Source organism: Protopterus annectens, chromosome 12.part0 (assembly GCF_019279795.1).
Source record: "Protopterus annectens isolate FY-2018-M chromosome 12.part0, PAN1.0, whole genome shotgun sequence".
NCBI classification, from domain to species: domain Eukaryota; kingdom Metazoa; phylum Chordata; order Ceratodontiformes; family Protopteridae; genus Protopterus; species Protopterus annectens.
The window spans coordinates 9876614-9903620 of NC_056746.1; the positions used below are offsets into that span (position 1 = coordinate 9876614).

Sequence of the window (27007 nt, forward strand, 5' to 3'; positions counted from 1 at the left end):
TACCCTGCCTGCTTGTCATCTATGTTAGAGTGGGATAAGCGACAATAGTGTTTATTCGACCGTTTCATTGAATGAGATCAATGCAGCGTACTGAGGTATAAAAGTGGTTTTACATGAGTTGCTTTTATTTGACACCATACCACAAACTCTGTATGACTACCTGCATAAGGAAAGTCCAGTAATACCAAAATTTTTGGCATCCCCAAAATCCATAAGGATTTTAGAGATCTCTCTCTTCACCCAATAGTGGCTGCAAGAGGATCTGCTATTGAGCCACTAGCAAAATTTGTGGATCATAAACTGAAACACCTGTTTTCTTCATTTTCGCATATTCTAAAAGATTTGTGGGATTTATTGAACAAGTTAAGAAATGTGGTTATAGAGGAACATTGTTTGTTTGCAATGTATGATGTACAAAGTCTTTATACTGTTATTCCCAAGGACATTGGTTTATATTGGTTTGGGGAGATTTTTTTCTCAATATGGCCAGCTTGGTGCAACAGACAATGAACTGGTTTGTGAATTCATGGATCTAAATACTGCGTAATAATTATTTCTCATTTGACTGTGAATTTTACAAGCAAAACCAAGATGTAGCAATGGGAGCAGCTTGTGCCACATTGTTTGCCAATATGGTTATGCTGAGATGGAAACTACATGAGTTGTTTCAATCACCTTTTTTTCAATACTGTGTGGCTTATTGCAGACTCCTGGATTACCTTTTATTTATATGGAAAGGGTCAATGGAGCAACTTAGTGCTTTTATGGGACTTATTCAGTTAAGCACTAGTTTTTTGAAGTTTACCTATCAAGTTGATAGAAGCTCTATTATTTACCTTGATTTAGTTGTTACTAAGAAATGCGATGGAAATCTGGTGACACGAGTGCACAGGAAATCTACTTATTGCAATACATTCCTGTGTTTTATGAGCTGTCATCCTTTTCATGAAAAGAAAAGGGTGGTTAGGAGTCAACTTATTTGAGAATACTGTCACATATCAGAAGACATGAACTGTCTTGATGAATTTGAAATAATTAAGCAAATGTTTAAAGCTCGTGGATACCCTTTAAACCTTCTCGAAACCATTACTTGGGATATTTGGGCTTTAAGACAAGGATGGTTTGCACCAATTATTAAAAACAGTTTGAGCACGCTGGCCACTACCAATGGGGGCAGTAGCAGGTTTAACGCATCTAATAATACGGTGTTGTTTTAAACAGGTGATGTGAAAGGGATTGAAAGCATCATACAGAAAAACTGGATGCTCTTGCAATGTGACAGAAGTATCTGTCATCTACTTATTACATCACCCATGTTCACATATAAAAACAAACCTAATATTAAATCATTACTGCGGTGGTGGTGCTGCGGTATCGTTGTCGCCTCACAGTTAGACATTCACGTTGCCCGTTGGATTCTCAGTTAGACCATCTTCTGTTTGGTGACATGCGTGAATGGGCGTTCCTTCATTGAAGGTTGTGTGTTAGGCCTGGCAAGCCAGTATGTAAAAATCTACTGCCAGTCATTAGCGGACCGGAGTCCGCTGTGACGACCCCTAACCGGGAAAGTCGAAAGACACAAACAAACTTGAGAGACCAGTTAGCAACAATGGAGTGCCAACTATGAGAAAATGTGGTCTCTGCCCCCAATGCTTGCATATTAATGGGAGTAGAAAAGGTCATGTACTGAATAAGATAACTGCCTAGAATAATAGTACTTTTATGAATTGTAGCTCACAGAAGATAGTCTGGCAACTTGCACTTCTTGTCCCACATTTTATGTGGGCAAGACTAAGAACAGCTTCAACAAATGAATTTATCAACACCTGCTTAGTATTTGTCGAATGGACAACAAAATTGCTTTAGTGAGGCATTCCATGTGCTGTAATAACTTTGATAAATTTCTTTTTTTAGCTTTGGAACAGATTAAGGTATCCCCACTTAATGGGAATTGGGAAGATAGGCTATTACACAGAGAAATGCACTGGCGATTAAGACTAGACATAACGGATCCTCCAGGGGTTAATGAAACAGTTTCTATTGCCAGTGAGTTGAGGAAATGAGCTTCTGAAGTTCATTAGATTTATTTGTTAAATATTTGTTAAATGGATTGGTAACAGTTTATGAATTCACTTTAGATGTTATCATTCATTGTTAATTCAATTCAATTGATTTTTATTATTATGTTCTGGTCTTGTACTGTGACTGATTTATGCTTTGCTTTTAGCAACAAATAACGTAATTTAATTGTGCTTTTAATTGGATACCTTTGTGTGTGTGGCTTTTTTTAAAAATTTTTTTTTATTGGATGTACTTGGGGGAGTGCTGTTTCATTCACAAGTTTTAAATGGGTTTTGTTTAAGGTTTATCCAAGGTTCTGAAGATGTCTGAATTATTGGATGAAAGTGCTTAACCTGAATATTTTTTGTTGTCTTGCTTGTATTTGGATTATTAAAGGTGTTCTTGTGTGTTGACCCCGGCTGGCATCTGTTGGTTGCTTTTCTTTGTATTGACTGCTTTCCAGTGCCTGGTAACTCTGAGGAGTTTTTAGCCTTTATAGAAATTGTCAGACTATGAGAAGCCCTGGAGATTTTATCCATATTTATAGCCAGTGTTCTATTATCAATGATAGTTTCAGAAGTGTGTGGCAATATGTGCCTTTCTGGAGATCAAGAATCTTTTCATATCTAGGTTGACTTTTTTTTTAAATCTGTCTTATATCTTCAAAGAATAAGAGGTATTAACACCATATGGTTACTGTGGTGTCTGACCAGCTGCCAATCATTATTGGCTATGTTTAAATTAACTGCAAAAACCTGTTTCATCAAAACAATGCTTCAAAAAAACAAACATCTCCTGTACTCCATTAAATCTGTCCAACAGTCATGCAGCCTTAGATTAAGTAAGACCTCTTTTGTTGTAAACAACTTTATTACACAAATGACATCAACCAAGTATCAACAAAGGTCAGACATTAATCTCCCTCATAAGGTAAACCATTCTCATAGCTTAGAGCAATTAAGCTGGCTTGAACTGCACAACTACGTAACATATTCACAACTAACTACAGTACACAAACTCATTCATCATCCAGAAAAAATGCCCTGCACTACAAAACGTATTACTACCCTAGTATCAGCAAGGGACCTCCATTCTAGTAAGGAATTCTTATTACTTACAAATTAGTCAAATAACATTGCAGGAGACTCAGTCTACTCACAATATGTTGCTAAACCCTGGAATAGTATCCCCACACAAATAAAACTCTCTGACAAACTATAGTTTTAAATCACAAACCACTGCTTAAACAAAATCTTAGTTAGCCATTCCTGGTCCTGCACATACTTATCACAAGGTTAAGACTTTGTGTTCACCATACAATACTCTCCAAATACTCTCCTTAAACAGAATACTCTCAACCTCTCACTGAAATGGCAAAACAATTTTTATACATAACTGCTGCCTGTACAATCCACTAAGTTGTACATGGGCTTTCTCTTTAGTAACTTTTACCTCTGTAAAATCTTAGAATGTATAAATGTAACAAATGTGTGTGTATAAAAGTAAGTAGAAATGCAACTAATCTGTGTTTAACTGGTACTAAGTACAATGCAATGGAAACAAGTGGAGCTTTTCTCCCTGGGCCTGTGCTGAGGATGGGTATTACCCAGTGGGACTTTCCCAGTAAACAAAGACAAATAAATAAATAATGAATAATGAAACTTAGATAATAACATACAAAATAAATTAACAACATCACTGTTTTTTACATCCGTTTAAACAGACAATTCCATGTGTGTCATCCTACAATTTATTTACCTTCCATGGTCCACGGTAGTTTCTCTTCAACTGCTATATTCCTCAGTTGCACATAATTGCTTTCTTTGGTTTATACCCGATAATATATTATCACAGTTAACACCCCTGGTTATATCAACATCAGTTCATAATAATCATACAGGGCAATATTACATAATTCTATCCACTATGCCAGCTCTAGATCATCTTTGTCTATCTAATCTGAAAATTATCCATTTATTAATGTGTCCGACATACACATCTCAGGATCACCAATGACCATGACATTTTTTGTTTGGTCTTCTCATTCATCCCTTTTCCTTCTTTCTTCCAAATTTCGTTCACAACATGTTGAATTTCCTGTAGTTATGACTAACTCCTTATTTTCATTTGTGTAGTGCTGCTTTTTCTAAGACATCCTAAGAACAGCTGTTAACTTTTTTCCTCCATGGACATTTTAATTCCAAGATATCTTCTTAATAATACTGTCATTTTGTTAAGGAGATTTCTCTTTAAAAATATTTTCAAAATTTCCTATATTTAAATTTCTCTGAAATATATTTTCAAAATCCCCTTTACTCCCCTTTTGAAATCTTAAGAAATCCTCCAGTAACTTTATTCCTAAATATGTCATTTGGCTGGGGCCATTCAGGAAAGGATAATTAAGTTTTATTTTTATCAAAAAGAATATAGTCGATCCTTATAGAGTTTGTTTTCTGAAGATGATTCTTATATCGTACCACCTTCCTAAATCTGTTTAATTCAGAGAGTACTTTGTCCAAGTCTCTTTCTGGATTGGTCATATATACTAATATGTCATCTACATATAAAGCAAATTTGTGGTCTTTATGCCTCAGCTTATGCCCTGTCTAATCCAACTATCTGAAAGTCATTGCAAGAGGTTCTAGGTAAAGAAAGAAAATGGATAGTGTGTATACCTGTCTGGTGCCTCTTCTAATTTCAGTATACCCCTCTGTATAATTCTCTACTTTTATTCTTGTAGTGCACCTAGATGTATTTCCTCCATCAACTGGACAGATTTTTTAGGAAAGGGACATAGCTCTTAGTGTTTTAGAAAGAAAAGAAAAGACAAATTAGCTCTACCAATGTATTTTTCAGCACCCATATTAACAATTACCGCTAGCCTTTAGTGATGCTGATGTATCATCTGTTATGATAGTAGTTTTAAGAAAATTGTCAAATGCAATTCTATTTGCTACAAATATGGTCTGGTCCTTACATAATAAGTTTGGAATTAATCACACTAATTTTTGTAAATAGTGTTCTAAATGTTTTGTAAATATAATAAAGGACTGAATTTAGTCTAAACAAACCTAAGCTAATCAGGATCTTATCTAGGTTTTACTGTGAGTATAACTACTGCATGGGTCAATGAGAAACAATGACTTACAGTTCATATTTGTTATATAAATGAATACCTTTCTTCTCTTAATCTGGCTCTCTTAATAATTTCCAATTCAAGATAATAGACTGATCATATTTTATCTATGTGGCTTTCTTGTGTTCTCTTTTCTCTTTTTTTAACTGTAATTATGTGTGTCACATCTCACTCCCTTCTATAGCTACTTCTTCCCTCCTTTCCTTCTGTTAACCATATGATGTTAGAAATCTGTGTTAATCTCTTTTTTTGTTTTAAAAAATTCCTTCTTAATTTCCACAAACCAAAATCAGGCATAGTTTGTGATCCCATCCTCTTCAGGCTTATCTTTTTGTTAAACAAAATAGACATTTTAAATATTTTCCCATTCCACAATTTGACTGCTTAAATATCCATTAAAATTTCACTACTAATTGCCAACTATTTATATTATAAGTCCTTTTGTTTAACATGGGGGGAATAATTTCAATCTCTGTTTTAGTAGGTGCTAGGATAGTCACTTCCCAGTAAAAACTATGTGCCTTTTGATGAGTTATATAATATTTATATCTTAGTATGCAGCCTCTCCTAAGCTATATCCCCCTCTCTGTTTTTCTCAGCACAAATAGTACTTTTCCTGTAAAAACCCACCAAAAAGTCATTGTTTAAAAGATTCAACAATTCAATATCTTAAGAATACTTAGATCAGGTCTCTTCTCATTTTTCTTCATCCCCATGGTGAAATACTGTTTGTGAATTTCATTATTATGTTATCTCTGTGAACAAACATTCATTTGTAGCAATAGATTTCCTTGCTTACATGGCAGTTCCCAACTGAAAGTTATATACTGCAGTTTTGATGGAGTATAAACCTACTTATGCCAACAATTCCATTCATATCTTAGAAACATACTTTTGGTGGCTTACCTTGTTAAATTCCACACACACCAGCTCCCACTGATTTTGGATAATCTGCCTTTCTAAAAGTTCCTTCCATGCTACCCTTCACTGATCTGCTGCTTTGCTATTCATATCACCAAGCTCTCAATATATGTCAAAATTCTACTCTTTTCAGTTTCCCCTTGAAAAATCTCCCCTGCATTAACAATTCCACTAACTGGGGTTTACCCTGAAATTATTTAGGGAAAAGCTATGCTTTCTTTGCAGCTTGTGCTCTCTCTCTCTCTCTCTCTCTCAGAATCGAGCCTCAAAGCCTCTTTAAGCCTATACACTACTTTAACTCTTCTCCAGTCCAGTCATTCTTCTCCCCTTTTCAATCGGTCCTGATACAATATTTGGGTACTCTTCTTTTTCAAGTTTTAATATGGATTCACCACACTTTTCCCTCCTTTGAGGTAACCAAGAGATGGAATAATGTTTCTACTCTTTATCGATGCACCATTTTAATATCTGTCTTATCATAATAAGCTGACTATCAAGGGCTGAAACAGGGACAACATGACATCAGTAATCTGTGATAGCTTATTCTCTAGTCATTCTGTCATTGTTTCCATTTAGAGTCATAGGTTTCACTCTGCAACAAGTTAGTATTTTAACGGAACTGCATCATATTACCATTTTGGATCCTCTAGGCAATCCATTTTCTATCTAGCAAATTTTCTAAAGTCTGTCTTTCACAAGACACTCTTAAATCTCCCTTCATCTCACACAGACTCTAGTATCTGATTTTTAAAAAATTTAAGAAATATTTGTGGCTACATATTTGGAATGGATTGGTAGGCATAAAGCCACAGTGGTAACCCATAGAAATTCATTGCTTGTTTCTCCTGCCTGTCTCTAAAGTTAATATTTTCCATCTATTAAGTTTCATTTTAATTTTTTCAACTAACTTTTCATATAATTTTGTTGCTGATTTCTCCAGTGCTGGACAGATACATATTCACTGGCACTTTAAAGCTTAACCTTCAAAATGTCTGGATACCACATCACATTAAGGAATGGATCCTAATTTGCAGTTATTATTGCTCTTGTCTTATCTAAATGTACTTTATACCTCGCTGTCGTACAAAAGTACTCCAGGTATGTGAAGAATTCCTCCATATCTTTACTCTTGCTTCCATAAATACTCTAGTATCATCTATATATAATTCAGTTTCTGCTCACACCCACTTATATGTATACCTATGAAATAGCAATGCCTAATTTCCTCTGCCAGTGGCTGTAGCTGCAGAGCAAATAACAAATGGAACAAGGGGCAGTCCTGCCTTTGTTCCTATATAAATCCCAAAAGTTCAGGATAAACCAAATTGAGTTTTTATCTTCACTTCAGAACTGCCATATATTTTAAATAAAAAGTCAACAAAATCCACCTTAATTCCAAATTTTAAATAGCAGGTTCTGTAGGTAGCTGTATTCTTCTCTATCAAATGCTTTTTTAATGTCTAAGCTGACTCATGATCATTTTTGACCTTACTCTTGAACCTTCTTCAGTAATATCGAAGCCCTAAGTATGTTATTGAAAGCCTGTTGCCCTCCCTTAAACCCCATTTGATCTAGGTTTAATAACTGTGGAAAATATCTGCGCAATTTTGAGAACAAACTGTCATAAGAGTTTAAAATCATTACTGAGTACCAATATATAGGCTGCTAGAGCACCAGTGGAATAGGATCTTCCCCATCCTTATAAATCATCCCAAATAGGAATGAATCATAACCATGATGCCTTCTTTCCACAGCACTGGCACACTCCCTATTTGTGATACTTCATTATAAATATTCTTTAATACAATATACAAATTGTTACCTGCCATTCTCTGTAACTCTAAAGGCAATACATCTATTCCCTGTGTTTTTCCTGAATGCCTGTTACCCATGATTCTTTTTTTAATTCTGTGTCTTTGATAGGGGCTTTCAAACTGTACTCCTGTAATGCATTTAACCTAGAGAAGGGCAGTCTCATCAACAACTCCTTTTTCCTTTTCTGTCTCCTTACTTGCATACTCAGCTGCATACAGATTCTCAAACAACTTTGCAGACTTGTCTGTAATAGCCAATGGACTGTCTAACTTTTTGCCAGTCTCTAAACGCCTCATGGCAGGCATTATATTAGATGCCTGTTGTTGCCTCAGCCTGGATATTTAACTTATTTTGCCATCCAGCTGTATCTTGAAAAAAACACACAGTTCACGAGACCATCTTTTAAACTTTCCCACTGATTCTTTCATTCTGTATCTCTTGTTCATTGGCCTACTACCCCATTCCTAGTCCCTGTAACCTTTCTAAATGCCCTCTTTAAGTTTTTAGTGTGTTCCTATATTTTTCCCACAAACTCGCTGTATAATCCGTTATTGTATCCATACCAGTCCACTTTAAATTATCCCAGTTTTCCAACGATCCTCTTCTGCTTCACTTTACATTCTGTAAGCCTCTTTTGAAAAACATTACATGTACCTCTGCTTCAAGTAACACAACAGAAGCCTCCGGTGTTGCTCCAACACTGCTGTACTGAGGGGTTCCATTCTGGTAGCCCATCACCAAGGTAAAGTTTGTTTATTACCTCTACTGGTGAGAGGCTGTGCACTGACCCCTGACATATCATCATACTATTGAATACTTAGCAGTAACTCCCTCAACCCCCCCCCCCATGTGTTCTATTGTGGCAGCCATTACTTAAAGACATTTTTGCACATGAACAATCACTTGAGTTGTTGAGGAATGTGTACTGAAATATTGCTGGAGGTTGTCATAACTTCAAGCCATCATCAGGTGTCATCACTTTAGCAAGTAAATTCCATGCCCCTCACCCAGAAAGGGATAGCAGGTCACTGCCCACTCATTATCTCCCACATCCTGATTAGCCCTCTATCTGTGGGACTCCTAGTCAAAGCTGTGTGGCCCCAGTAGTACCAACATCTACCCTGCCCCTATGCTACTGGGCCAGTAGTAAAATTATTCATTGATTATATAAAGCTGCAGAAGGGAGTGTGAATTAAAGGTAGCTTATGTAAGGAGCTAATAAAAGTATAAATGTAACAGAAGGCCTGCATAATGTGTAAGGGTTGTTTAACAGCAGTGCTGGATCCCGGAGCAGACAGAGTCACCAAAAACGTAATTGTCCTTATTTTAGATCTTATTCTATCGTTGTGCATATGAATACAAGATTTTAAGAACTCATAGTTTTCAGTTTTTCCTAAAAAACAGGCAAACAAACAAACAAACTGGTCTTCCACACTGTGTTTATTTACATGTGCTTACTTTCTTGGGTCTGCTGCAACAGAAATTTTGGAAGAAGTAGGATATCTGTGAGCAGGTAACTTTAATGTATCCGTTAGACAGGATAACAGGTAGATAAGATGGGAACAAAAAATCCTTTTTCACTGATGCACTACACTTATGATTCATGCTGAGGACTACAAATGCATAATTTAGGCTATACACCATAACAACACATAGAAACACATTACTTGAGTATGTTTCCCTTGCCAGGAAGGCTGTACAGAAATAAATTACTACTGTTTTCAGTAGGGCTTATTATTTGAAGTTGTACCGATTGTTTTATGCACTTTCTTATCTCAATTATATTTACTTCTCCATGCTTAACACCCTAATGCTGCTTCTCTTGACTATATAATTGTCTAGTATGTATTTTTAATGTAGTTTACATAATACAATATGCATAAACTGAGACAGTGCATCAAATTGTCAAATGCGGAATGAGAAAGTAATATGTTTTTACTCTGAAAAATCTCTCTCAAAAAAAACAGCTACATTAGTTTTAAAAATAGTGCTATAAACTGATTCAGCAACATCTTCTATGAGACTGTATTGAGTTTTACATTTCTGAGTGTTTACATATTAATTGTACTTAAAGTTTAATTTATTTTTCTTCTGGAGAAAGAGCTTAGTTTCTAGACAATTAACTGCATGTAAGCATTCTGGGGTGTCCTTACTTGTCTTTTATCATGTAGTCCAATCCAGATGTCAGTTGGTATCCCAGGAACTCGACTGTTAGCCAGATCATATACAAACACATTTTCTTCCCAGCTATTTTCATTAGAAAACAAGAAAACAATGTTAACAACCATATTATGTAATCACATTAGACATTTAAATCATATCTCAAGACATAAATGTCCTTAAGTTTTAGACCACACACAGACTCACAGACACACACACACACACACACACACACACACACACACACACACACAGACACGCGTGCGCACACACACACACACACACACACACACACACACACACACACACACACACACACACACACAGTTGTAAAGAAAGCAAGTATAGTTTAAACAAAACAGCTCTGAATGTATTTTAATAAAAGAACCATGGATAAGTATATCTAATATACTGTATAGAAAACATCGATACTGATATATTTCTATTAATATCACATTGTTTTATCATGCATATATAAGGCATAGTAATATCATAAAGATGTGCCATAGGATGTCAACATCTGATATTTATTCTTTTATTTGTTGCTTACTTTCTGACCAGGTAAATGTACTGATCGAAAATGGACTTGTTTCAGCCATGACCAAGGAATAATTAAAAATATATATATACAGCTTATAGAGATGGTAGATAGAAAAGTGTATGCACACAGTTACGTCTAACAATGTAACGCAGAAACAAAAGACTCACAATTAGGTGAAACTATGACATCAACAGTTACCTTTTCTAAGTACATTTTTGGCTCAGGCACAAGACATGATTACTTAGAGATGTTTTGGTGTTGTGTATTATTATGTTCCAAGTCTTGCTCCATTACAGAAGAGGATTTCCTATCAGCAGTTAACTTGTACGTGGGCTCAGAATAAAACAGAAATGAGAACATAGGTGAAGTGCAATTTTTTGGAAAGCTAGTTGGAGGGAAAATGTTAGACCTTAAAACAGAGATGTAGCTAGATGTTTTATCTCCCAATGGCACCCCCCAATCTGGTGCCCTTAAGCATATGTGGACAATTCCTGGTTCCTCCAGCTTTACCTTGTCTTTAAAAAATATTGGTTGGATCGCTAAACCATCTTGAAGCAGAGAATAAACCAATGCAAAGTTGAAATAAATGCCAGAGTAATGAATGCACACTGGATAGCCCTTGCCGAAGTAGTTGCCAGCTTTTCCATGCAGTCACCAAACTGGGATGCACACATCCTTTCTTTATTTTACCCATCTTTGTTCCCCCACTGTTCTCACTTCTTCATTGCATGCTGAAAATCAGCTTCTTGATTTTCCTTCTATTTTCCCTTTAACCATCATAGCCATCCCTCTGACCTCTCTTCTGCTCCTGTCTTCCTCATGACTCTGCAGTCCCACAGTTATCCTTCATTTTTCTTCCCACACTCCTGAGCCAAAGGTCCTTTCATCCTCCTTGCCACTAATGCTTCTCAGTGTAGTTCTATCTACACCTTCCACCAGCCCCTAATTTTGACCTGGTCTGCTACTGGACCCCACCAAAGTCACAGTCCATGCACTCTATATGGCTTTCCTTTCAGTCCCCTAATTCTAAGGTCTTCTGTCACAACACCCCCCCTCCCCTACCATTATCACAGCTTCACCCTCTTCCTACTTTCCCCAGGTCTTCATGGCTTTACTCTTTAAGTTATCCAAAATACAGGTTCATATACACTCTTGCATTGCATCTCTACCCCTCATAATCCAACTATCCTTTAACAAGTAGTGCTTATTAGCTGGCTTCCTTACACTTTGCTGACTGTAAACTGAATAGTAGAGCAACTTGTTGAGTACACATCATTGTGTTGCAACTGATTGATTTGCTTTTGGTATTTTCCATTGAAAATCTTTGTTGCCATGTTTAAATAATTAGTGTACTAATTGTAATTTAAAGTTTTTGATCTTTTACTTTTTTTCCCATGGTTGCACACAGGAAATGGCATATAAAAGTAAGGGGCATGTGGAAGGAGTGAGGGGGATTTTTAAGCCTCATCTAGCTGAAGCTTCACATGATTGTTTTAGTCTGGTTGGGCTTTGACTGCATGTAACTTAAAGAGACACAGTGGAACCATATCACCTATCATCCAGGAACAGCTTGCTCTTCCATTTGCCGTATTAGCTATGTAATGACTGTTTTGTCCTCTTCCCTTGTTATCATATCTATTTACTACAGACATGTTCAGTCCTGCCCATTACCACCTTGCATTCAAGCCACCAACCTACTTCAACTCATCTTTAAGCTGTCAATCATTAATGCAAATGATTTAATTCCTGCCATATTTGCTTCTCTGTATCCTATGTACCAGGCTAACAAATAAATAACTCAACACTTTTAGAAAAAAAAAAACTTCATTACTCCTGGACGTGCTACTCACTAAATAGCTACAATTTTATAATGAACACTTGCCTTGTCCCGAACTTCTTTCTCAGTACTCCACCTATATTTTTGTTTTGTACGATTTCCTCTAACTACTGGCCTTAACATACTATCTTCCTCTACTTTTATTATTTTTATCTGACCTTCCATTGGTTTATATTTCCCTGACCTATGGATTTTGCTTCCCTTCTTGATGCATCATAGCAGTTATTTATTACTTTTATTATTTTTATCTGACCTTCCATTGGTTTATATTTCCCTGCCCTATGGATTTTGCTTCACAGCAGTTATTTATTACTTTTATTATTTTTATCTGACCTTCCATTGGTTTATATTTCCCTGCCCTATGGATTTTGCTTCCCTTCTTGATGCATCACAGCAGTTATTTATTACTTTTATTATTTTTATCTGACCTTCCATTGGTTTATATTTCCCTGCCCTATGGATTTTGCTTCCCTTCTTGATGCATCACAGCAGTTATTTATTACTTTTATTATTTTTATCTGACCTTCCATTGGTTTATATTTCCCTGCCCTATGGATTTTGCTTCCCTTCTTGATGCATCACAGCAGTTATTTATTACTTTTAATATTTTTATCTGACCTTCCATTGGTTTATATTTCCCTGCCCTATGGATTTTGCTTCCCTTCTTGATGCATCACAGCAGTTATTTATTACTTTTATTATTTTTATCTGACCTTCCATTGGTTTATATTTCCCTGCCCTATGGATTTTGCTTCCCTTCTTGATGCATTATAGCATTTATTTATTACTTTTATTATTTTTATCTGACCTTCCATTGGTTTATATTTCCCTGCCCTATGGATTTTGCTTCCCTTCTTGATGTACCATAGCAGTTATTTATTACTTTTATTATTTTTATCTGACCTTCCATTGGTTTATATTTCCCTGCCCTATGGATTTTGCTTCCCTTCTTGATGCATCATAGCAGTTATTTATTACTTTTATTATTTTTATCTGACCTTCCATTGGTTTATATTTCCCTGCCCTATGGATTTTGCTTCCCTTCTTGATGCATCACAGCAGTTATTTATTACTTTTATTAGTTTTATCTGACCTTCCATTGGTTTATATTTCCCTGCCCTATGGATTTTGCTTCCCTTCTTGATGCATCATAGCAGTTATTTATTACTTTTATTATTTTTATCTGACCTTCCATTGGTTTATATTTCCCTGCCCTATGGATTTTGATTCCCTTCTTGATGCATTATAGCAGTTATTTATTTGGTTTTAAATCCCCGACTCACATCATTATCTGATATGCAGCAGTTCTCAACTATCCTCCTTCCTGCAGTTCTGCTCTGTCACCTTATTTCTTGTCCATTTTGAAATAACATTTCTGAGTAACATGCACCTGAACCCTTGAGCATTACATTAATACTCTCCTCTCCTCTCCCTCAGATCATGCAAAATAATTGAAATTCATTTTACTAACAAAAGTAGAAAACTTAATGTTAATTATCTCAGACACTTAATTTTTTTGCACTGGCCAACCTGGATTTTCTGTTTTCCTTTAACAGCCCATTTTAAGGTGGACAAATGATCATTCTCTTATTTTGTATTTTAATCCATCCTTTCATTTTCCTGTTTTTCTCACACTCATCTGTAGATGATTCATCATCTCTTCAGTGCTACTGTCAACTAATGTCCAGAATATTTAATCTGGTATTGCCAGATATTTCTGCTTTCATCTCATCTGTTTGCCTTCTTGAGTCTCTCCTTCCCACAACACACTCTGCCCATCCAAATACGGATAACTGCAAACAGGGTGACAACCTGCTCTGGTCATGTAAACGGATAAAGCCATGACTACGACCCAGGTGACCCGAGTTCAGTTAGCAGCTCAGACTCCTGATGGAGATGACAGTTAGGATGGTGCATTCCTATCCTGGGTGAGAGGGGCATGCTCACATCTCTTTAGTGGAGCTCTTGTGGAGGTCAGAGCTCCAAGACAAATAGACATCAGGCTGGGGTGGTGCTGGATAGTCTCCACAGTGCACATGATTTTTGAGTCCAGGGGCAGACTTGTATAACATAGTTCCCCAAGCCTAGATGGGCACAGTGTAAATGCTAAGACGACGGGGAGCGGATATAGGGCTACCAAAACAAAACAGGTCCCCATGAATGATTTCAGCATTCCTGAGGGTCTACTGATGCCTCCGCTGAGCAAAGAAAAAAAGCACTAAATATGAGCCCTCAGACTGAGAGTGGACAGGTTCATTGGGTGGGGAGGCAGACTTGAGGGGGTCAAAATATAATATGAAGTTAAGGCACCACCCAAAATGGCAAACTAAATTTTTATTAAGAGAATCAACATGCCTTCCAAATTGATGTGTACTTTATCAATTTACAAAAATATGAATATATTACACGCCATACCGTATAAATATTATACTCTAAGCAATCAATTAACCAATAAAAATGTCAACCTAAAAGTTTGTGACTGTTCAGATTGACTAATTTCCCCCAGCTGTAATGAAATATACACCTAATAGGGAATTTTGCATGAAGTCCACACCCAGAACTAGCATACAGTTTATATTGCAAAAATGACTCAGCTCATAACAGCTCATCTATGTAATTATCAATAATATGCACCTTTTATTAGTTGTTTTTAAAAGAAAATGTTGTGGCTTGATGCGTTTCTAAGTAGTGTTTATGTAGACACGTACCAATACATTTGCTATGAAAGTCATTATGACATTCTTTTATGTATTCATGAAGCCAATTTTGTTTTACTTCCACTTCATTCTGAGTTTCCAACTGCACAAATGACCTCTAGGGAACAATGGGCAAAACGAAAGCAGCCAAAAGCATAGGCCTGGCCCGTTGCCCTTCCCACTCTCAGTCTTTCATATTGCATAACCGCTGGTCTTTTTTTTTTTAATTCCAACTGCTTTTTAATATCCAATTTACATTTCCACCTAGGTTCATAGGTAGGTACTAGGCTATTGGCCCTAGGGCCTATATAAACCAAGCCAAAAAGATACCCTGGCTTTTACCACCCAAGAAAATTATTTTCCTGTGCCCCTATCGAGCAGAGCCACAGAAGTGATCCCTGGGGTGAATTTCCTATCTCAAAGATACACTAAGTCACTGTTAATCCAAAAGTAGCCAAAAACACGGTAGTCACAAACAAACAATTTTAATGAAGCTTTCGGGTCTACACCCTTCATCAGTACATAAAATCACCTTACATAAGTTGCATTTAAATAGAGGAAGCACTGAAAAACACATGATCAAGCCAGCCAACCAGATACAAACCAAAATTAATTATGCAAATAATTTAAAATGCATCACACCCAAAACTCTTAAAGAAGTTTTACTTATATTAAACAATTTTATATAGATTAAATATAGTTACATATAGATAAATCATTCATATCAAATAAGAACTTTTTTTAAAAAACTTTTTTTAAAAACTTTTTAAAAAGGTAGCAGCTCAAAGTTAGCATTATAAATTCTCCCTCTGACGCTTAATCAAAACTGGTTTGAGACTTACTGCTCCATTCAAGCCAGGCCATTTATCAGCCTGTAAACGTACTATCCACTCATATTCCTTCAATAACAAAAGATTTTCCAAGTCACCACCCCTAATACCCATTCGTACAGTGCATATGCATCTGAATTTAAAAGCATGAGTTTGAAATTCATGTAAATGTCTGACCGAACCCACACTGTGAAAGTAGCAAACTCTAAATCCAACTTCAGACAGTAACAAGTGGAGTACCACAGGGTTCAGTCCTAGGTCCCCTCCTGTTTGGTATCTACTTCTCTGAAGTACAGGCTAACACATAAGGTCTTTGGCTAACAAAGTTCGCAGATGACTACAAACTAGGAGCCATAATCAAATCTCCTAACGATGTGGACATCCTACTTTGTGCTATCCTATCCTACTGTGGGCCTTGCTGAGGCAGATGCCTGGTGTGAAAGGCATGGCCTCAAGCTCAATGCCAAAAAGTGCATTGTCATCCCTTTTAGTAAAAACTCTGCATCCATGAACTACCACATAGGCGGTAGTCTACTTAACACCGAAAGTGTGATAAGAGACCTTGGGACACAGGTGGACAGTAGTCTCTCCTTTGATAATCACATTGCCACAGTAGTCAGGGAATCCTTCTACATGGCACACCTCATCACAAAATGTTTCTCATCCAGGAAAAACGAGGTCATTGTTCCCCTCTACTCATCACTCATTAGACCCATTACAGAGTACAACACCCCTTTTGGTATGAACGTCACAAGACATCTACAACAACTGGAAAGGCCACAGAAATATCTCACAAAGAGGATTACTGGCCTCAAACAGATGCCCTACGCAGACCGTCTCAACAAACACCAGTTTTACTCTGTCGCATATCGCCTACTCAGAGGCGATCTTTGCCTAACATACAAAGCTATCTCAAACCCAGAGCTGTTGGACATGCTCCAGGAAAGAAATCCCAATCCCTCCGAGCTACACGCTCTAGGGACCTAAACCTTGTCAGCACAATAAACAGAACATGCTGGAGGGATAGATTCCTGTCTCAGAGACTTCCCATACTCTGGAACAAACTACCTATCTATATCAAACAAAGCTCCTCATTAGCACTCTTCAAGAAAAATCTTGATGATTGGATGGGAGATAGGAAATTCACCCCGGGGATCACTTTGGTGGCTCTGCTTGACAGAGGCACAGGAAAATAATTTTCTTGGGTGGCAAAAGCCAGGGTACTGTTTGGCTAGGCTTTTATAGGCCCTAGGGCCAATAGCCTAGTACCTACCTATGAACCTAATAAGTTCCATAGCCTTGCAGACCAGGCTCATCAGGCTAATGGGGTGGTAGTTCCTGGCATCTGTCGTGGCTCCCCCTTTGTGGAGTGGGATAACTGTCTCTGTGCACCATTCAGTGGGCACAAAGCCTGAGGTGAGGCTATGATTGAACATGGTACTTGGGTGGGGTGCCAGTTCATTCTGTAGTTCATGTAGAATGCAGCCTGGGATGTTGTCAGGTCCCATGGATGCTGTGTTCTTGGCTGAGTGTGGTTTTAACCTCTGCAGCTGTGATTACAGGAACTTTGCATTCTTCTGGTATAGAGATGGGCCCTTTACGGGTTGAGGGAGGTAAGGTTAGCACTGAACCTATCTGCCAGGATGTTGGCAATATCACTTGGTTCTGTACATTTAGTGCCATTGTGCTGTAACTCAGAGGAGATCTGAGTATTGCCACTGAGATTCTTGACATAGCTTTAGAATGCTTTGTGGTTGACTTTAGAATCAATGGCAATTTTGTTTTCGTAACTAGCTTTGGAGGATTTTATGAGGGATCTCAGCTTTTTACTGAGGCTGACCAGGGATTTCCTTCAATCATGGGATTTTGCTCTTTTTTGCAACAGTTTCTTTCCTCTGTTGTAGAGTTTATTTATGGCAGGGGACCACCAGATTGGCTTCCTTTTTTGGGAGGATAGCATCTTGGTTCTGTTAGGGATTGCATGATCCATGCACTCGTGTAAGTGCTTATAAAGTGCATTTGTGTAGGATTCAGCAGTCATACCTCTATTGTCCGTCTGCATGGGTGTTGTGATGTTTGCCACTTCTGGCTTAAGAAGCGTGAAGTTGGCTTTGGAGAAATATTTTATGGTGGTTTACCTAATGGAGGGTGGGGGCAGGATGTGGATGTCTAGGGTGATTAGCTTGTAGTCAGATCTGACCAACGAGGAATTGATCTCTGGTGTGGACACCAGTTGCCCCTGTTGGTAATGACCAGGTCTAGGATATTGCTGCCCCGGGTGGGGCTGTGGATAAGTTGATCCAAGGCGTTGGAATTTATGAATTCCAGAAAACATTGAGCAAAAGAGTTGGCACATGATTAGTTTTCCCAGTTAATGATGGGGTAGTTGAAATCACCCATTATTAGGGTGTTAGGTTGTACCCTAATATTTTCCAGTGTATCAAGAAATGAGGATTGGGAATTCTGGGGCATGGTGGGGGATCTGTAGCAAGCTACAATTTGGATTGCGGTCTTGCCCAGAGTTAGTTGCACTTGGATAATCTCGGATGCATTATGCTGAGCAACTAGCCTGGAGGTGTGGATATCCTTAATGAATATGGACACACCTCCACCTTTAGTGTTTCAGTCCAGGTTAGGTGGCCGAAAGGTGTGGTATGAATTATAGCCTGGTAATGCAGGGGCGCTCTCTGGAGGCTTGAACCAGGTCTCTGTCACTGCACACATGCCAATGTTCTCCATTTTAAGGAGTGCCTCGAGTGAGTGTATTTTGATGTTTAGACTTCTAGTATTGAGTAGCATTACCATCAGATTTTGCTTGCTTATACCTGTTACAGTAGTGAGTTTGTCATTTTAACCTTGCCTAAAAAAGGCACTATAGGGGTGGCAAGAGCCTTGGCCAGTATCTGGAATCCCAAGGGTGACAGGTGCAGGCCAACTCTAGCAAAGCATTGTGGTCTGTTGATCATGTCATCCCATGCAGAGAGATACTGGATCCCCTTAGAATGACACCAGTAGCTTAGCCAATTGTTTAGTCTTTAACATCAATGCCATCGGCATCACTTCTGTTTTCAAATTTACATTTCAGTAGATAAAGTTATATATAATTCATTCAGAATTAAGTAAACAAAAATACATATAAATAATATAAAATAAATAAATAAATATACACCAGAGTAACTAATCACTTATGAAATTAATGAAAAGCTGTCATCACTTATCTTCATTATTAACCTTACTAACATCTTCCTTCCCACCAACATATTTCCCTAAAGATACCAGACCCTCTACTCTTTTTCCATACTCCTCTCAAAGCTCTTTATATTCATCAATGTCCATCTCTCTTTGCCAATTTTTTCATTTTCAGTCAGACCTGATATCAGCCAGACCTTTGTTTTCCAGTTTTATACCCATTCTTCCTCGCAGGACTTTATTTCTAGCACTTTCCATCCTTGTGCTTTTCCTTCTTTACTCTTATCATTACAACGTCCTGTCTGTCTTCGCTGTCACCTCTAACTCCTTTTACTTCTATCCCACAAAGACAAAAGGCCTGTGTCCTCTCTGCTGTTCTCTTGCATACTTTTTCTTGCTCTTCTAATACCCTTTCCATATCTTCTGCACCACCCTACAATTTTAACACATCTACAGCATTTATCATTTGGCCACTGCCATTGTCTTTTTGCTCAAAATATCATTCTATAACACCTTAGCAAAAAAACTTCAATGTATACCCCCAACCAGCCCAGACGATGCTACTGTACTGTTCTCACAATCTTACAAACCTCTTCCCAAAATCTTATCCCTCCTCATCTTTCATCATTCCAGGCACAGCATTCATTCAGTTTGTTCACTACTACTCAGAGCCATTCCTGCATCAGACATTTATAAGTCACCCCTGTGCTATTCATGTGACCTCACTCTCATTCCATTCCCCTTCTGTACTATATACCTTCACATTTTAGCTCAGTCTCCCTCTCTTTCTTTAGATTCCTCCTTTATTCGCTTGATCAACCCTCCATAAAATAGCCATCCCAGCTTTCTTATTTCAAATTTCTCTTCAGTCTCATTAAAATCATTAAACTCCAGCCCAGTAATTTCTTTCTCTCTCATGGCCACATGATTTATCCCTTTCAACACTTATAACTCCAGATATGTACCTCTTCTGTTCTTCCTATTCACACCTAAATGCCATTAAAGAAGCTTTAATATATTTATTGTAGTTGCCCTCTTCCCTTCATACATATCTTTATATGTATATTTTTTTCTTTCTCTCTCATCTGTTTTATCTAAATCTCATCCGACCCACCACAAATTGTTACAATCTACCCTGGTCAATCTTTCTACCGTATTCATTGGTATAACATAACTCACCATATCCATCAAACCCATATCCTCCATTTCAGCTTGATATCTTCATCTTTTTCCCTGCCATTCAACTTTTCCTGTTCCTCTACACATACCTCTCACACCACCTTTGTTCTTTTCAAATCACTTTGTCCCTTGGAGTAACCCCTAAATGGCTCTCCAAGTGTCTCACCTGTGGAAGAATTAAAACCCCAACAACACCTATTCTCCCTCTAAATATAAACACTCTCCTTGACCAACACCTTCCTCTCTCATTTCCTAAATACTCCCCACACAATGTTGCTAAAACTTCCTAAAAATCTTACCTAATTTCCCCAGCTTTAAATACCTTTTACCCTCCTGTCTTCCTAATATCTGGCACCCAGGCTTTCTTTCTCTGATCTTTCATCTTCCAATATAATAACTTTATAGCAACCTTTCCCTGCCTCTACCATCTGGTGCCATTCATCGCTAATATCATGTTCATATTTGAATGTTTCCATTCATACTGAATCTGCAACTAATTTTCCTGTAATGCTTGTACCATTCTTTGTATTCTTTACAGTCATTCTTCAAGTCTCTCACATTTACCTCCTCCTTCCTCATTTCACCCTTTTACTCATTACTTTCCTCTCCATAATGCTTTTATTCCACCCCTTTCCTTGATCCCTTATCTCACTTCTGATCTTGCATTCTCCTGTATCTGTCGCATTATCTTCTCCAGACATCTTACCTTTCTAGCATCCCACATCCCACCAATGTTCCATCACCAGCTCCTCTCTATATCATTCTCTACCTCCCAATCTAATAATACTATATTGTGATCTGACATCTCTCGCCATTATTGTTATATGTCCTAGCTCTCCTACTGTCTCTCTGTCTAGTAAAAAACTATCCAGCCAACTCACTTATTTCCTCTTCTTCCTCAAGAATTTCAACCTCCCCTTCCCCAGTATTCACCATGTGGCCATCAGAACATCTTTCCATGGTTTAACTGCAAGTTTGTATCTTCTCTGCATTTTTGTATTTTACCATCTTACTTCTTATCTTTCTTACTGCCTCTCTTCCTTCCTTTGACCTTCTTTCCCCTCAGTCAGTATTTCCAACTTCTTTCCAACCCTTGATCCCAGACTTATAATTTTTCTTCTCATCTAGGCAGGAACACTTTGTTCCATGATGCCTGCCTCTTACAATCAAACTTGAATGGGAATCTATCTCTCACTATATGTCAGCTCTTAGTTACTTCTGCCTCACACTGTTGACCTTGACCCACAATTCTGTAGGCCCTGGAGTGGCAGGTGAACAGAGGTGTATGTAGACATAGTCTACCTGGCATTTAACAAATTCTTTAACTTGGTCCCACATTGGAGACTGATAGGAAAACTGCATGAGTTGGGATAGGACCAAGACTGAGGAATTTGATAGCTGTCTGGTTAATGACTTGGGCATAGAGAACTATGTGAGATGGATAGTGTCCGAATTAAGATAACCACATACACTCAGCATCTTTTCTTTCCACCCAGATTTCTCCTCCACATACACACAACAAAATGTCCCACTTTCTCACATGTGAAATTGCCACCTTCTTCTGTTCTGTGTGATATATTGAAAAATGGATTATCACAAAGAATAATATCTTCATTTTCCAATGGTGCTAGCTTACAGGATTTATTAGTATGCCCAGCAGTATAAGTTTAAAAGGGCCTTCTGGTTTATTGGTTTGTTAGATAGGTAGTAATGTATGTAATGTGTAATTTTATGGTGAAGGGAAATTTTATAATAGTTAATGGAGATAAGGTTAGACTATGTAATATCAACTTTTGTAGCGGTAACAATGAGGTGTGTGTAATCCAATGTCCATGTAGAGAATGGAAAGGAATTTCTCTGCTAGGTTGAAAGAACAATGCAGAAATTTTAAAAAGACAATATAGGCTAAACACATTTTAAGTTGCCAAAATCCAACTATAATGGAATAAAGGCATGGGTTATATGTCATTATGGATATGAAGAATGCATTGATGATATCAAAAATATTTGATGTTATAAAGTGATGTGTTTTATTTTATAGTATAATACTCAGAAATCTGGGTTAAAGAGGGAATTGAACTGGTAAGCTATGATTTCAATGATTAATTTATTGTTGATGTTTATTGGGTTTCTGAATAATAAGGGTAGGGGAGTTTTTTTTTAAGCTGTGTTGTGTTAGTTGTATCACTTCCTGTGAAGGCATATTTTATTAAGGTACTACAAGTATGTGAAGGTCATATAATTAAAGAATTGTTTATGCCACCAAATTTGTTGAACCACAAAATTATGTAGCTAGCTATGATATGAATAGGTGTTTTGTCAACAGTTAACTGTACTTGGAGTGTTTTCTGTGTGTCATACCATTTGACCAGCCTGGAGGTGTGTATGTCTTTGATAAATATTGAAACTCTATCTCCTTTGGCTTTGTAGTCCTTCATTTAGGGTCTGAAAATATGGTAGGAACCTGGTAAGGCTGGGGTGCTCTCCGCAGCTTTGAACCAGGTTTCAGTGACTGCACAAATGTCAGCATGTTCTAGGGCAAGGAATGCTTGCAGTGAGTGCAGTTTCATGCTAAGACTCCTAGTGTTTAGCAGCATAACATGACCTTTAAATTTTGTTTAGAAGAATTTTTCATGTTGGTAATTTTGTGCTCAAGACTTTGCCTAGAAAAAGCACTGTAGGGAGGCAAGAGCCTTTGCCAGAAGACTGAAGCCCAGGGGAGACAGATGAAGGCCATCTCTGGCAAAGCATCCTGATCTGTCAGTCATGTCCTCCCAGGCTATCAGGTACAGGATCCCCTTGGAATGACACCAGAAACTAAACCAATTGTTACAGTCAGTCATTTTCTGTTTGTATTGAGGCATCATTCTGGGTGACGGAAGGATAATGCTTAAGGCTAGGGAGATACTTGCCTGGAACACATATTCAGCAAGCTCAATCATGTCTCTCTTCATATAGTCCAGAGAGGTATATCTCAAGTCATTTACACCAGCATGGACTATGACAGAGTCGTAACAGTACCTGTTGTTAAGAGACTTGAGTGCTTGCATGATATGGCAGATTCTAGCACCTGACAAGCAACTTACCCTGACTTTCTCCTTACTTAATCTCATCTATTAGAAGGCACAGCATTTCTTTCAGAGACTCTAGATCTGTAGTTATCTTTATCAGCAAAGAAAGCACTTCATCTAAGTTTTCTCCTATAGGCTCCCCATCCGTCAAAATTTCACAATATGTTCAACTATGCATGCAATTATTTCTTTTAATTTGTAATTTAAGTCTCTCATATTTTTTCTACTTTTAATGCTATGTTCCTATGTTGTAACAGGAAAAGCTTACAGAATAAATGTCTTAATCATGCTAAGCACCATCTCCCATGACAGTAATTCCTTTTCTATTAAATCAGTAGCTTACAGTTTAAAGAGACAGACCTTTTTTCAATATTACCAAGCAACCTTAAACCTTTAGTGTTATGCCATATTGCATGACTAAAGAGTGACTTTGCTTAATCTTCCCAAGAATGCATAATCCAAAAACGTATTGTCCATAGCAGGTAAAGCACTCACCTATGGATAGATGCTAATTTTGCTGACTTTAATCCAATTGAGAACTCTGCACAATACAGATCAGCCTCAGCCCATGTCTTGTTAACCGGAATAAATCGGTAACAATAATTGTTATATTCAGTCCAAAACAGAGGACAAGCGTAGCTCTGAATAGGTTCTTGCATTTGAATTGGTAATGCTGGAAGGAAAAACAAGAGTTTATATTAATCTTGCATTTTGTACAGATAAACTTTACTTTTTGTACCTTTTAGTATTTATAAAGACTGAGTAATACTTATAATTATCATAATACAACTTTTGTACTCTAGTGTAATCTTAATGCCAGTGGTTATGCTCAGTTTAAAGAACAGTTTCATATTTTATTCAGTTATTTCACAATCATATACATTGTATTCTGTCCAATGCATAGTGTTCTTTCTTATGTAACAAAATTGTTTACTTGCCCATATGTAAAGTGGATAGATGTTTCACTGCATTTTACACTCTTAATGGCAGAGCAATATATATAAAGTGGATTAATATTTCAGTGTGCATCACTCTGTCAAAGAGGAACAGCACTGACATCTACACTGAATCAGGAAGGAGCAGTCATTGGGCATGATCTTGAGTAGATGATTGATTATCTAGGCATGCAAACTGTCAGTGTCGCATCCATTGTAGAAAAGGTTTTTGCCCCACTGCTGCATAAAAAGACACAGTGAGCTATGCAGTTTGCAGCATGATATGTGCAAAGACATGCACGCGCGCACACACACACACACACACACACACACACACACACACACACACACACACATATATGCACACACACACACACACACACACACACACACACACACACACACACACACACACACACACACATATACACACACACACACACACACACACAGACACACACATATATACACACACACACACACACACACACACACACACACACACACACACACACACACACACACACACACACACACACACACACACACACGCACACACACACACACACACACACACACACACACACACACACACACATCATACTGTCCTTTTATTTTCTTATTTTACTGAATAAGATATACACGTGGAATGCAATAACAGATTTAAACTGTTTGGCTAATTAAGTTTGCCTTTAAAGCTACCACATGGATATGTTTTATTTTAGTTTATTTATTTATTTTATTTTACATTTTTTGACTGGGATAGTCTAACTGGATTTATATCCATTTTCAGTAGAGTCCCGGGGAGATAAGCTCTAGGAGATTACTAGACTACTAACATACAGGTACTAGTTGTTATACAGTTAAATACTACAAATTTTAAACAGTTCAGGAATCTTCACAGTTTATACAAAAAACATGTTACATGCATTAGATAAGATATTTTAGACTTTATGTGCAAGACTTCATTAGTAATTAGAAAGTAATTGTTAAACAAATTCATACTTCAAGTTTCAACAGTTCAGCTATGCTCACAGTTTAAACAATACTTGTTGCCTGCCTTAGGTAGGATGCTTTAGAATTATATGCAGAATAATTTAACTAGGTATTTTAAATTCTCTCTGCTGGGATAAGATATGTTTTTGCCAAGGATAGGCCTTGATCTAAAAAGACAGAGATAGAGCAGGAGTTAGGTCTTAAGAGAGGGTATTTGGGATATAGTATGAGATTAGTCTGGATTTGTACAGGGACATAACCAATGGGTTTTAAGATAGAGTTTCAGATTGTGTTTAAAATGTGTAAATGAAGACAGTGATGTAAGTTCATGGGGGAGTTGGTTCCAATACTTTCCAATTGCATTTGAGAACAGAGCATCTCCTGCAATGTTATTAGATTTACATGTTGATACAAGTAGTTTATTAGATGAGTGTAAAGTTGAAAGGTTCTTATATTGGGTAATGGGACTAGCAAGTATTGGGGTATTGGTAGGTTGGAAAAGGGTTTTGTGCTCATTGGTGAGTTGTTTAAAGTGAATCTGATTCAGAAGCTCTAACCAGCCTAATTGTTTCAGGTTATGGCAGTGATGGGTCCTAAAGGAGGAAGCAGCAGCAAATCTGACAATGCTATTGTAAGCGTTGGCTAGCTTGTTAGGGTTATTTTTTGACAAGATAGTATATATGGAAGAAGCATAGAAAAGTGTGGAAATAAGGTGGGAATAGGCAATAGTAGTTCTGGCTAGTGGGGAGAGAAAGGGTTTTATACTATAGAGGGAGCCTAGTTTCCTGTTAACAGTTTTTATGGTATTGTTGATATGGGTTTCAAAGTTCAGGTTATCAATGGTTACCCCTAGAAGTTTAGTTGTTGGATCAGGAGATATGAGTGCACCATTATTGGATAAGACTGAAAAGTTCATTGGGAGTGATTTACGGGTAGGAGTGAAGAGGAGGAGTTTGTTTTTTTTTGGGGGGGGGTTCAAGAGGAGGCAGCATTGTAGAAACCAATTTTCTGTTTTATTGAACATTGTCTGAGTTAGAGTCTGTAGTTGGGATTGAGATTTATCTGAGCAGATTATTGTTGAATTATCTGTGTATTGTACATAGTTAAAGGAATAGCTAGGTTGAGGTCATTGATAAATATTGGGAAAAGGAGGGGGCCCAATATAGAGCCCTGAGGAACACCTAGGGTAACTGGGAGATGGGATGAGAGGATGTTGTCCCATAGCACTGCCTCCTGTCTATTATCAAGGTAGGATTGGAACCATTTTATAGTCTTTGTGTCTAGAGAGAAGGATTTTAGAATATTGAGAAGTAAGTGGTGGTTGACCATGCCGAGTGCTTTTGAAAGGTCGATGAAAAGTGCAGAGAGAAGATTGTTATTACAGTTTTTATTAATGCTTTCAGTGAAGGATAGGAGTGCAGTTGTTGTACTGTGGAAAGGCCTGAAGCCATGTTGAGATTTCATCAGTAAATTGTTCTGGAGTAGGTGGTCTAGTAACTGTCTGTGGATGTACTTTTCCATTATTTTAGCTAATGGGGAAAGTAGTGCTATGGGATGATAGTTAGAATATTCTCTGGAGTTTCCACCCTTGTGTAGGGGGATAATGTAGGAGATTTTCCAGATGGTGGGAATAGTGCTTT

The 27007-nt window shown here is 37.5% G+C and overlaps 1 protein-coding gene across 1 annotated transcript in view; it reads right to left on the reverse strand.

Moving 5' to 3' along the window:
• The window catches only part of CLEC19A (C-type lectin domain containing 19A), a 277550-nt gene that overhangs the window by 190820 nt on the left and 59723 nt on the right, over window positions 1-27007 (reverse strand). Inside the window, exons 2-3 of the mRNA XM_044089047.1 lie at window positions 23932-24109; window positions 10087-10180 (exon numbers count right to left, since the gene is read on the reverse strand). Coding sequence (XP_043944982.1) covers window positions 10087-10180; window positions 23932-24109 — 272 coding nt within the window. The remainder of the gene's footprint in view (window positions 1-10086; window positions 10181-23931; window positions 24110-27007) is intronic.